Below are 13607 nucleotides of genomic sequence, written 5' to 3'. Positions count from 1 at the left end.
ATCAATTTAAAACCAAGATTGTGTGTCTGTCTGTCTGTGTGTGTGTGTGTGTGTGTGTGTGTGTGTTTGTGTGTTGTATGTGTAATTGCAGAAAGCTGTGATCTGTAATTAGCCATGACGTGTTAGATGTGCAGTGCGATTAACTGTGTTAATATGCAAACATCCAAAATGAATTAATATAAAGCATCAAAAGAATTACGGGTTTATTTCACTTAATTACCTGAGATGCGTTACCTGAAGTATATCAGTGTTTAATAACTCATGTATTCATATTAGAGAGCATCGTGATTATGTGAGAAACAGACGCAGATTGTATGCATTTCCACTTCCACCCATTTCATGCACCTTCAAATGACTGGCGACTGCACGATTACAACCGTATTAACCTTACAAAAGTTTGCACAGCTATGTAACACTTTTGTGTACTAACAATAAATCCCACATTGACTTTGACTTATTAGAGCAAATTATGGTCAGAGACAACTAATTTCCTTCTGTGATTGCACTGATGATAGCATTTTTCTTTGGTTAGCCTTGGGTGAATGTCTACTAGGTTGTGCTGAATCCTCGAAATGTGCTTGTAGCCCATGTATGCTCTGAATAATGATTTGGATCTACACTTGGAAGAACTGCTGCGGATAAAATAAGCCAAAACAAAATAAATGTTCAATAAATACAATCCGTGTAGCATTTCTCGTCTTTTTTTTTTATTTCTTTTTCCTGCTGCAGCTTAAGAACAATGCTTGCTTCAATTTAGAATAAGTTGCTCCTCTAAAACATAATGGCCCTACAGACAAATCAGAGATCCATCGGCGAAGAAAGGCACTAAATAATTTATAGCTTTAATCTGCTCACTGAGGTGTGTGGTCTTTGACAGTAATTATAAATGCGGGGAGAAATTATAGCTGAATACTTTAACTGCATTAGGAGTCATCTGATGAACAACGTGATTGCCTGCTCATTTCCAACAATAGGGGGCAAGTTGGTGTCACAGCATTCAAATCACCACAGTGCCCATGTGCTTTTTCCCATTTACCATCAAATGTCAGTTGCCTGTTATAAAATAGAGATTTGATGGGTGGAGGTAATTGAGGACTTGATTGCTTGAAAAGAGATGAATTGCATAAAATGTTTATGAATTTAGAAGGCAATTATTTTTAATAGCCTTGAAATAATAGAGCTGGAGGAAATATGTTTAATTGTTATGATACCATCTTGCAGCAACAGCAGCAGCGTTCACAGGAAAGCAATAAAGTCTGACAAGAAGATATATCTTTGAGGTGTATCTAAAAGTCATAGGGTGAGAAAGACAATGCAGTGTAGTGCACAGAGTGAGGATGTTGTCCTTTTGTCTCATTGGGGTTCTCCACGGATTCAAAAACTCCTAATAGAAAGATATTGTGAATTTAAATATAAGTGGTTAATGCTTTACTTTATGGCTCTGTAATTTCTGAATATTTTCCTGATGATTTCTTCATGCTTCCCAGAAAGACCTAATTTGGTTCTAATTACAGGGAAAATAGGAATTTCCTTGAAAGAAAGGCTCAAAGTTTAAACTTTATTCTCCATGTATCTGGAATTGCTTGCCTGCAGCAAAATGTCAGGTTTTTGCATGTTCAGCTGACTAAAAAAAACCCTCGAGGATTCACTGGGAATTAATTGTAATATTTTTAATTGGAAATGCACCATTTGAACAGTATCTATTTTCCCTGTAATTAGCACCAAATATCTTACCAACTCTTTCTGGAAAACTTTGAAGAAAACTATTACAAAACGATCAACTTCATATTTGTGATGTATCTTTCGTTATTTCATCAGTCAGTGCATATAACACTTGTCTCAGTGAAAATCTTAATGTCTATATTCAAGCGGCTAACTTCACAAACAAACGATTAAAGAAACAACTTTTAAAAAAATAAGAAAACAAACTGTTATCAAATGTTAACTCTTTATTTGAATAAGTAAAAAAAGGTGCAGGTATCACAGGTATCATCTGTCTTGTTGTTATCCTTGTTGCATGAAACGCACTGGTTTTTTTTTTCTTCTAAAATATATTTACATGTGAAATATCCTTGTTTCCAAACTGTCTAATTATTTTTGAGTCATGTACAGAATCCGAGTCTAAACTGGTGATTAAACATTTATTAAAGTGCTTTTTTTTCTCTTCTATCATTGCAACACAAAACAATCTTTACATAGCAATACACTGTACAGGTCTGCATGTGTGTTATCATGTGTCGGGCTACCTGTTTTAACAGCTGCACGTTTATACAGGTGTACTGTATCACAGAAGTTGTAAAGTACAATTAGTTCATTATTTTGTCTTTGAAATACAATTGAAACTTGACATATCATACAAATAAATAGTAGTCATAGCCAGGGCTATTGCATGCAAACATCAGCAATTATGTTTCTTCAAGCAGTAATACATTTCATTACTGGTGATGCATTTGAGCAGGGTGCAAAAAGTATCTCTTAGTGTTTCCTTATACAATTTCTAACCAGTGTGTCTTTGCCGTACTCCATGAAATGTTTTAATAATGATGCACACTACACAACGCTAATTGGAAAATGGTTTGAAATATCTGACCCGTGTATTAAAATAAAAAAAGGAAGAAAAAGGAAAAAAAGTGACAATAATATGAAAGAAAACTACTCCTTGTCCATTTCCACATATTGTGAATGGTTGTCAGGGGATTTGCTGTGAGTTTTACTCAAATGGAGTTTGACTGCGTGATTACTCGCAAATGTCCGACAGCAGAGCTTACATTTGAACTTTGAGTCAATGTCCTCGTCTGTGACTAGAGCCTCTGTGGCTCTAACACTGAGGACCTTCGACAGTTCTGGCTCCTCTACCTTCGTCTGGTGCTCTACCGGCATTTTACACATGTCTTTGATTTGGAACCCGAGATGGGATTCCAGATGGGAAATGAACGTGGTCGGCGACCTAAACTGGGAAGCACAGTCATTGCAGTAGAAGACCGGGTGGCCTGTGTCCATGTTCTTCAGAAATTTGGTCCCTCCGGTTTTGCGCAGTTGGTATTTTACATTTGCTAACCAATGGCTTATGGTGGTCATGGACAATCCAGTGAACTTGGAGATGTGCATCCGTTCCTGAGGGCCGAGGTCAGAGAGTAGGTATTTCCCCTCAGAGGTCTGGAAAAGGCTGGAGGCGAACTGAGCTTGCAGGATGAGAAGATGGCGAGGATTCCAGTTCGACTGTCTACCTTTACGCTTGTGGACAGAGTACATCTCGGCGGACACATCCTCAAAGCGTCTGACGTCTGATTCCAGTTTCATAGTCGGGATCCGTGGTGGCATGGAGGGTTTTGGCGTTGTGGCTTTCGGAAGAACTTTAACCATGTCAGCTATGTCAGACAGAGCATATTTCTGTGGCATTGGGGTGGAGGGCTGTAGTAGCGCTGAACTCGGCTTGCTGTGTTTAGATTTTGTCAGGTCTATTGGCTGGTCATCACTAACAAAGAGGAAGGTGTTATCAGGCCTATTTCTTATAGGATTTCCAAGCATTAAAGCTGGTTTCTCGCTGCTACGATTAATGTCAGCAAAAATGGACTGGGCGTGAGCAGATAGTTTATCTACTCTTGAGTTATTGGGCTTATTTGCTTTGCCCAGATGATTGTTCAGAACTGACTGCAGTGCACTAAGAGGGTTTATGCCAAGTATATCCGGAGTGTCACTGAGAGGCTCTGAAGTAGTGCTGCGGCCATTGCTGACAGAAGGGCTTGGTGTCTTGCCTCTGTCAGAGAAATCTGGGCTCAACTTCCCTTTGATCGCTTCACTCCCTTCATTCACACAGTCTGCATCAAGCTTTGAAGAGGAAGAGGAATCATCCTGACAATCGCTGTCATCATTCTCCACCAGATCAAACTTAATATTCTGGCTTTCTTTACCATCGCTAATGCCAACCTTTTCTTTTTTGATGTCCACATTTTGATGCTGTCCCTGGGGAGCCTCAACTCCCACAGCACCATGGTATAACTTCCCCTTTGGGGCAATCGGTCTCAGCTTGTGGTTAAATGTCTGCTTTAGCTGAGTAGGGGGAGACGCAGAGAGAGGGGCGCTTTTGATGATGCCAGAGAGCTGATAGGCGGCGTGAATGCTCGGGTAGGCACTCCAGCTTGGTGTCCCTGTTTGAGCTTTATTGATGGCAGAGGCCACTGTGTTGGCTAAAGATTTAAGAATGTCCCCTCCTCCACCTGAGTCTTGTTCAAGATCCTCCTCGCGGAGATAAGGGTACTTAAAAGCCCCATTGCCTGCCTTTTGATCCTCACTCTCTTGCTTGTCATCTTTAGCTTCAGTGTCTTCCATTTTGTCTGATGTACCTTCCCCCTGGCTATCCTTCTCACTCCTCCCAGGGGAGGCATTTTTTGGAGACACCTTTTCTCCCTCAGTGTCACTGGCAGCAGGCTCGGCTAAACCCTGGATCTTCTCTACGGCCAGGGGGTCAAGCGCTAACTGTTTGCCCTTTTTAGAGGCTGAATTTGTGACTTTGATGAAATGTCCAGTAACCATCATGTGTGTGGTGAGCTGCTGAAGGGTGTCATGAGAGCTTCCGCACTCCATGCATTTAAGAATCTGCGACTTGCATGTCTCAAACTGCCAAGTGTAACTCGCTCCGTTTTGATAGCCATAGCGATTGTTGTTGGCATTTGAAATGGTCGCAGCCCGTTGTGCCTCAGTGTACCCAGAAATACCAGTCGTAGAGTCCGGGGAGCAAGGTCTCACTGTTTCGAAGGCCCGTTTCTTTGCTGGTGGCAACAATTTGGGTGTGATTACTGGGATTGGCTCTTTTAAAGGCACTTTTTGGTAATGCTTAGTTTTAATCATGTGGACGCTCAAATCCTGGAGTGAGTCAAAAGAATGGCCACAGAACATGCACTTCAAAACTTTCTGTGCATCCTCCTTCCCTTCCATATCTTGCAAATTTCGTTTCCTCGATTTAGAAGATGAGGCAGAGGAATTGCTCTGCTTGCTGTGGTTGTTATCCTGGTAGTGTCCACTCTTATTCATGTGGACCGTCAGCTCCACAAGTGTGTCGTAAGCTGCACTACAATCCTTACAGCGAAACCGGCTGGCTCCTGTGAACACCGAGCCACAGGGTTTGGTGGTTTGTCTGTATAGGTGGACGGAGCTAAAGAGGTTGGGTTTGGACACAGGCTTTGGGGAGAGTGTCTGCTGCAAGGTCTTAGACAGCGCATCCTGGTGCCAGTCAAACTCACTTTTGGTGCTTCCGTTGGTGCTGTCGCAGTTGGCTTTGCTGGTGTTTTTGGCCATTTTCAAGTCCATTCCTATCCCTGTCCAGTAGGAATCAGAGAGAAAGTTTGCATAGGCTGCCCTCATTTTCTCCAAACTGCTGCCCGTCTCGTCTTTGAGTTTGGAGCTGCGACTTTCGTCATCCCTCTGGCTCTCAGGTGGCGAGGAGGTTTTGAAGTCTGAGAGTCTGTCACTGCTGTCGCTAAGGCGCGACTCCAACTCTGCCTCTTGATTGGAAAGGACACTAATGGGAGAGTTCTGGTTGCTATATGTGTTCGTGCTCTTGTTGTCAAGCTCTCTGTCCTCAGACACTTTGGGGCTGGTCTTCTCTGAGCACTCCTCCTCAGTCTGAGTGTCGTTCTCTCCATCTTCCTCAGCAACAGAATCCTGAAGAACAGCATCTTCATCAGGCATGTACACTAGAAAAAGAAGAAACAGAAATTAATTACATTAAAACATGATTCATAACAACAGTTTAATGGCTTTATAATTTATTTGGCAAGGTACAACATTTATAAAAAACCCACATACAACATGAAATATAAAGACAACATAATAACAGCTGTTTTGTGCCTTGAGAAGTGGGAGAGTATATCTGGACATAATGTGTTCACTAACAGAAACGCTGCTGGTACAACAGTACCATGTGATTCACGACAGGCCATTGACTTAGTGCTGCGTCCAAGGTTTTTCTGGCCTCAAGTTGAGATGTTTACAACAATCACTGGCCACTGAGTGACAAAATGAAATTGATTCTTCTAGGGCCTGTTAAGTGTTATTGCAAATGACCTATTCCATAGTGATTATGGATGTCACAAAACTGAAATGAAAATGCAAGCCTTCTGCTCTGGATAACATCTCAGCCTTTCTGAAGCTACATGTGAGGAATGGCTTAACACAAACTGCAGATATTCTAATGTCTAGCATTGCTCTGTCAATGAATTAAAAGGCTTGACTGAGAAAAGATGAGAAAACACGACTTCAGAGGACATTTAGCCACTATCACAAGGTTGTAATATTCAGTGCTTCAACATCGGGGTACTGATTTAGTTGACAGCAAAATAAAAATATGTTGTAAATGCGAATGCTGATGCTGATGAAGATGCTGATCATGCTGGTGGAAAAGCTGATTCAATTATCAGCGTTAAAACTAGACAATTATACAAAATTTCAAAAGATTACTGGCAATCTGTCACGTCATTATATTTTCTCTGACAGTCTCATAAACAGCAATTACTTCTTTCATTATTCACCTGTTCATTCTCCCAACTCATAGAGCACAAACATTATTGCTTCAATTAACAGATAATTAAACAACAGTTTTTCTAATTGACACATTTCCCATCATCCAATTAGCGGAAACTCTGACTCAGCACAGAGGGCTGTTCGTGTGGCTGCAGGGCCTGCTCGACATCATACGCAGCTACAGAAGATTAAAATGTCCTTTCTGACAATAACTATTTCAGATTATTTTAAATCTAAATCTAACCACCCGGAAACCCACGTCAACGCTATCACAACCAATGTTTGCATATCTTTTCAAGACATCCGGCAATAAATGCAGTTTGTCAGTGTTGTCACATATCTGAGATATTTTCCGCCTCATAGTCATGCGGGAAAATGTGCATTTTGGGAGAGATGTGGCAGATGTGCTCTGAGTTAAATATGAATAGGACATAACAGCCCTGTCCAGGCACTTATGCATTTCATGTGGTTAATATTTCTTTTCTGAATAGAGGGCACTCCATGAGGGGATGGCTGAAGCTGAGCACTCAGGAGTCCCACACTGGGCGGCCCATAGAATGTCTTCTCTTCTTTGCCTTCTGAAAATAAGACTTTTTTTTTTTTTTATCAATATTTCAAAAGTGCCTCAAGAGAAACCCTGGAGGTGAACTGCTTGCCAGCTAATGGATGGAGATGGAGATGGGATTCGGACTTTCAAAACAAACATGGAGAATGGGGGCCTCGTGAACAAGAGCCTGCACACACACACAAACACACACACACACACACACACACACACACACACACAAACACACCCAAGAGCCCCAGTGTGCTGTGACCTTGATCCACCGCAAGAGAGATGTTTTGATTGGCCAAGTGAGATCAGTGATGGCCTCCAAAACACCCTTGATGCTAAGGGAGAGAGTTGTCAAGAGCACAGAGGTATGTTTTATTTATAGTCTTATATATAGTATTCACAGTGAAGGAGAACACCAGTGGCTATGACAAGCTCCCAGTTGATGTCCTCTCTCTTCAAAGTCATCACTAAAACTGAAGGAGTGGTAAGAACGCGCACCAAAGTGGGGAGATGAGCATTTTTCCACTTCAGTGGTGGTTAAATAGAAATGGCTCATTCTTTGTACATACCATCATGTAATGGCTATTTCCTGCATATTTTATGTAGCTTAAAATTCACCAATACATGCCATTCACTACGACCTGCCCCTATTAGTGAAACAAATGTGCATTTCACAAAGCACAGTTTTCCTGGAAATAACCACTTACATGTAGTTATATCAGTTTGAATGTGAATGGCTGTGCCTTATCTTGGTATTTGAGGATGGAATTGACAGAGATTAACAGCTGCCCTTCCTGCTGTTCTATGGCTTTCTATCAGATGCCCTAAGTAGCAGACATCCAGAGGCACCAATTAACCTTCTGGCAGGAATCACTCCAAGATACCCGCATGTCTAACTCTGCATCTCACACCATTTGTGACTGCGCTCTGCCAGGGCTTGGTCTACCACCGTAATGCTGCCATGCCAAGCTGCATTCCTTTTTTAATACAAGATCAGATTCAAGGACTAGGCCAACATACAACACCTACAGCAGATCATTATATAAATAACTAACAAATTGATCAAGAATAAAACAGCAATGTGTAAAGTATAAGAACTTGTGTGTCACAGTGTAAAACACAAGTGAAGAGCAGCAATTGCATGCACATTCTTTTCAGATCTTAAAAAAAAAAAAAAAAAAAAAAAAAAAAGGAAATGCCTGCTTTGAAAATGTTGTGTCAGAGTCCACACAAGGCAACTCCCAGCCTAACTAGCCGTACAAAACAAGAGGCTGGCATGCCTTGCCTGAGATTTAGCATGTCATAAACTGCTGTAAAGCTTCCAATCTGTGTCACTACAAATTTATATCTTCAGACAGAGATATGCAAAGGTCAAAAAACCTGAGGTGTCCATCATAAATCAGGCAGTTGAAGTGTTTATAACCTTTATCCGTTAGAACAGACTCTTGGCATAGCAAGACCTGGATTTACAGAAGCAGCAGCCTGTTTCTGAGCCAAAAGCCTTTTTTCACTAGAAGAAACCAGCTAACTGCATAGGAAATGGTACATTACATTAACTGCTATATTCTTTTGCAGCATGCTGCCCAACTGGTTGGGTGCTAACGCCTTACACGGGAACATATTTATAGCTCAACTTTAAGCAATATCTTCATAGAACACAATCCCTCCTCCTGTGTGTAAGTGAGTCTATTCAAAATGTGTCAATCATTTCAGAAACGTGTGTGCCAGCTGTAAAAGGGCGTTCTGTTTCCAATATCAACACGCCAGTTGAAACTTTTGTAATGGTGAGAACATCAACATTTATCCCTTGGAAGGTCAACATTTCCTTCATTAATCTGACAAGCCACAGAGAGTTAGCAGCCTGAGGAGCTTAGCTAATGGACAGCTGCAATACCCAGCGCAGGACTTTGTGAGTATCCGAGGTAACACTATCTTCAGAGAAGATTGGGTAATTCATAGGTGGCAGTGACAGGTCTGCATGTCTGTGCCACTTTCCCCAGTGCTCTCTGGTTGTCTCAAGCTACAGTTTTTGCTGCTCGCAAATCAATATCTCTTTTTACTTCTCATTGATTGCCTAGCGGTGGGACCAACCTAAGCAGGACTGTTATGACATTTCTAGATTTCCCCCTGTCCTTGGAACAATCAATTACACGCGCATGGCAATCAAAACCTCTTTGCAAAATGAACCTGCTCCATGACATTTTCATCTCCCGGATTTATGCCATGTAAAGAAAAAAAAAAGGAGGAAAAAAAAAAGAAAAAGAAAAGGGGGCCTGCTGCTGGATAGGCAGAGCATACGCTAACAACGCAGGTCAGGATCACTGATAAAATCCCCAGGCTGGCTCGGTAACTATCATCTGCTTCTCCTTTCACATGTAAGCAATGCGCCCAGTTAATTGTGTCTGTACATTTACCAACACTTAAGTGACTGCAGTCATCTGTTGTTATAAATAGGTGTGAAATGTCAGTCAAAAAGTACTCGGCGTACAAAACACAATTCCAAAGTTATGAAGCTCTTTTGTGACTGTAATGTCGGAAACAGGATGGTGCATTTTTATAAAAGTCACCATGATGTGATTTCTTTCAGTGAGCTATCATTAGAATGAGACACACATGCCACAAGGTTTAATATTTGACAGTGATATCTGACTAACTCAGTGAGCAGCGCACGTCAAGATCAAACAGACACATTGTCAGACATCCTGATGATAGTCTTGATGACACATCTGAAGTTAATTCTGAACCGAATCACATGAGAAATGGTGAAGAGCTAATTCTGAGCCCCGGAGCCATCTGTAAAAGATCTGTAAACACCTCTCTCTTCATTGTTCCCTGTCAGGAAACAGTCTCCCCGAGCCCAAGGACACTGCAGAGTAAAGAGAGAACAATCACACTCAGTCTGCTCTCTTTGACTAAAATTTTGTCTGGAGGTTAATTGATATCACACAATGAAATAGTTTTTGACTTGCTTTTTAAATAGGAACGTGTCATTAGTTCCCATCTGACCCATTATTTCATTTCAACAATTTGGTGTTAAATTACTCCAATGATGTCCTGAAAAGACTTCAAAACTATGCAGACACGCTGCAACTGAGTCTATATCGTGTTGTGTTTAGAAGGAAATGGTTATCAACTGTATTGTGGTGCACATTATGGTCAAGATAAAGAGGACAAAACGTAGATTAGATGATGAAAAGTGGGTTAAAAGCAGCCGTGAACCCCCCACAAAGTGGTTTTGTTGGATCTTTCTGAGGCTGCGATGACAAAACCATGAGACGGAAACACTCATGTTAATTTTTGTATGCATGATGGAGATGTTACTTAAAGCGCATTACTTACTTCACTAAACACAAGCTATTCATGCAGATAAATGCCTTGCTTTAATACACACTCAACTTTAATATTTAATAGTCTAATATAATCAAATAAAAACTCACAGCGAAAAAAAAAGAAAAAAAAAGAAAAAAGAAGACATGGACGACTTGAGGACAGATTGTGAACACAGCAAATGGCACAATGTGCTCAGATGGACCCAGAGCCAGATTAATATGATAGGATCGCAAATATGACACCATATCCTGCCATCTGGCTGTTCATTTGGGCAAAAATGATCACAATAATTATGGCAATTAATCAAAAATGTTTTCACAACCAACATTCTGTTAACTAAAAATACAGAGAGTTCTGCAATGCACAATCAACACACGGACAAACACAAAGAAATATCTGAAGCTCTGAGCTGCTCAGCTTTGGAGCATGTTTAGTTTGGGTTATAAGGGTGTTTTTTTATTTAATGATACAAACGTGGGAATTTCTAAAAGTCTGTCCTTGCATGTTGCATGGAGGCTAATCATGATATTTACTGAGCCACATCAGATTGCCCTGATTAGCTCCAGGAGCTCCCTTCCCTCCATGATGTCACAGAGCAAAGCTGCTCCTTTTGATGCCTACTAGAAGCTTCTGCTCCGAGACGCAAGAGTCGGCCCGCTGCCTAATTGGAAGTGAGCGGTGGGAGAGCATTGCAATCTGCACTCCAGCACCTAAGTCATCACTTTAAAACGTGCCACAGCCGCCGCATCACATGCAGTTGCCTGGTGTTGTATCTCACCAAAGGGTTTCCTATCAGCACCAGCAGAGACAATTATACACACAACACTCCCACCCCGTCTCATAGGTCTTTACCAAACCAACATCACAGAGCCATGTGGATGTTTGCTATTCGTATATAATATGTAATAATATAAATAGAGAGACTCAGGGTTCATCCAAATTAAAAAAAAATGCAGATACTAGAGGTTTTATTTGTCCAGGGTTTGAGTCTCTGAGATTTTTCAAAACTGCCTCAGTGGAAAGAAACTACGTACATTTACTCAAATACTATAGTACAATTCTCTGGTACTTTTACTTTACTTGAGTATATCCATATTATGTTAATTAACACTTCAACTCCAAGACTCTAGAGGGAAATATTGTCCTTTTTACAATATTTATCAGTTGCTTTTCACAATAAAACATATGATCAGTTTGTAAAATATGATGCATTTTTGTAAATTAATCAGTAGTATTGTATACGAACCAGTTAAAATTAGCTCCACCTAAATCAACTACAAGGTTAAAATTTACTTGCATCATGCATCATTAATAATGATCTAATATTAGTATACTGACAGCAGCCAGAACTAACTTTTGAGACTTTAAGTACATGAAAATTTTAATATAGGAATGTTACTTGTAATGGTGTATTTTCTTAATGTCACATTGCTACTTGTACTTAAATAAAGAATCTGAAATCTCAGAGAGAGATATCTGCAAACCTCTGTCTGGCTAGATGCCACCAGAGGTAAGTGAGAAAATATGTTGTTTTGTAATTTAGGTGAACCAACTCTTTAAATTACTGGCTGCTGAATAAGCTGTAATACGCTGTTTTGTATAAACAGTGGAAAAAAAATAAAATACTGCACACGGCACGGCTGCCTTCTATTCGCCCTCTTCTGCTAACAAGCAAAGGTAAATATAAACAATTTGGCGAGCGTGTAGGATAACGTTACAACTGAAGAGGCTTAAAAGCCTCAGTGTATATTTGTCAGATTATAGATGATCTTTTCTGCCCTGACTGATACAAAGTTCCAGTTGGCGGAGCAGAAGCGGGGCGGCTTCAGCTCCAGTGTATTTTCCACTTGCAGGAGGGTGGTGGGGGGGCAGCCTCGTGCCGCTCTGTCACTTGGTTTCTGAAGAGCCCGTGACACGGCTCTCCAGGAGCGACATGATGAGGTCTGATGGTTCCTTTCTGCAGAATAGCAGTTTACCCCTCATTCACCCTTATCAGAGAGAGAACCCATCATCTTACAGTACGCCACTCAAACTGCTTCGCATATTGGAGCTGACCAGTCGAGCAAACAGGGCGGTACTAATAAAAGACCATCTTGCTTCGGTTCAAATTTCCCTGATTGAATGTCAGTCAGGAATGTTTGCGTGGCAGCAGGGAGGAAAGTGGGCCATCGTTTAAAGGACCACTGCCTTACACACATAAGGCCTTTGTTCTAGTTTTATGAGATACTGAGTGAAAGGTATGATGGCCTACACTCCGACGTACCTAACGCGCTGTTTGTTTTTCATGCCCACTAGCCTGACTAAATAAAGAGCTTTTCAATTCCCATTCAGTCATTGTCTGATGTTTTGTAATCATCATATGATTCTGTTTTATTTTGCATCCGAGGGGCAATATCCAGGATTTAATTGTCTTTAATATTAAATTGTTCTTTTATTTCCTTGTGATCTCATGTGTGATTTCATGATATAATATTATAGTATAGAAAGAAAAACAAGCATCCAGTTCACTCTTTCCTCCATGGACTGTATTACATTCAGTGTTCCCCTGAGATCAGTAGTTGTGTATATGGTACATACAGTCCCTGCATCATAAACTTTGCATGAACCCTAAACACTGGCCCTCCCAAACAACAGCAGCCCTCCATCAAGGTCAGGCCTTGATGAATCTGATAGTGCAGCTGGAAGAGACTGTGTGTATTCTATTAAAACAATCTGCATTTCACTAACTCTTCCCGCTCGCTCTGTCCCTGTATGGATCTTTCATTAGATTCTGGATGGGTTCCAGCCAAAGCTTTCCTTGTACAAGCAGTTTTATGCAGTTTTCAGCAAAGGGAGGCATTTTTTTTTACATTCCAAGTTCATTAATAGTAGATTGCCACTTTTTCCCTTCATTAAATACAATGAGGCTACAGAGTGAATTTGCAGCTGAAGCGTGGTACTGTCAGTTTCTAGCGGGACCAAAGGCTGCTTCATGGCAAGCATAAAGGGAGCGAAGCAAGCCCGCCAAACCTGGAGCTCTGTGGGACAAGACGAGCAACAGTAAGAGAGGCAGAAATGCTTCAAAACAGCCCGCTCCCTCCTATTCAGATTCATTTTAATGGCAAATTTGTTGTCAAGTGTCCTCCACAAAATGATTAGGACCCGCTGTTTTCTGAAAAGTGCAAACTTCTGGATTTGCCTGGTGCGCATTGTCACTTTGACA

General features: G+C 41.0%; 1 protein-coding gene across 2 annotated transcripts in view; it reads right to left on the bottom strand.

Annotated features, from left to right (window-relative positions):
- Nucleotides 1-1929: 1929 nt before the first annotated feature.
- The window catches only part of LOC130174394 (teashirt homolog 2), a 104144-nt gene continuing 92466 nt past the window's right edge, over nt 1930-13607 (bottom strand). For both annotated transcript variants that reach the window (XM_056384173.1, XM_056384172.1), the window contains one exon: nt 1930-5693. In XM_056384173.1, the coding sequence (XP_056240148.1) occupies nt 2653-5688 (3036 nt within the window). In that variant the 5' untranslated portion in view covers nt 5689-5693 and the 3' untranslated portion in view covers nt 1930-2652. The remainder of the gene's footprint in view (nt 5694-13607) is intronic.

Source organism: Seriola aureovittata, chromosome 9 (assembly GCF_021018895.1).
Source record: "Seriola aureovittata isolate HTS-2021-v1 ecotype China chromosome 9, ASM2101889v1, whole genome shotgun sequence".
Taxonomy (NCBI): Eukaryota; Metazoa; Chordata; class Actinopteri; order Carangiformes; family Carangidae; genus Seriola; species Seriola aureovittata.
The sequence above is the reverse complement of the archived record's forward strand: the minus strand, read 5'-3'. Positions and strand labels throughout refer to the sequence as shown.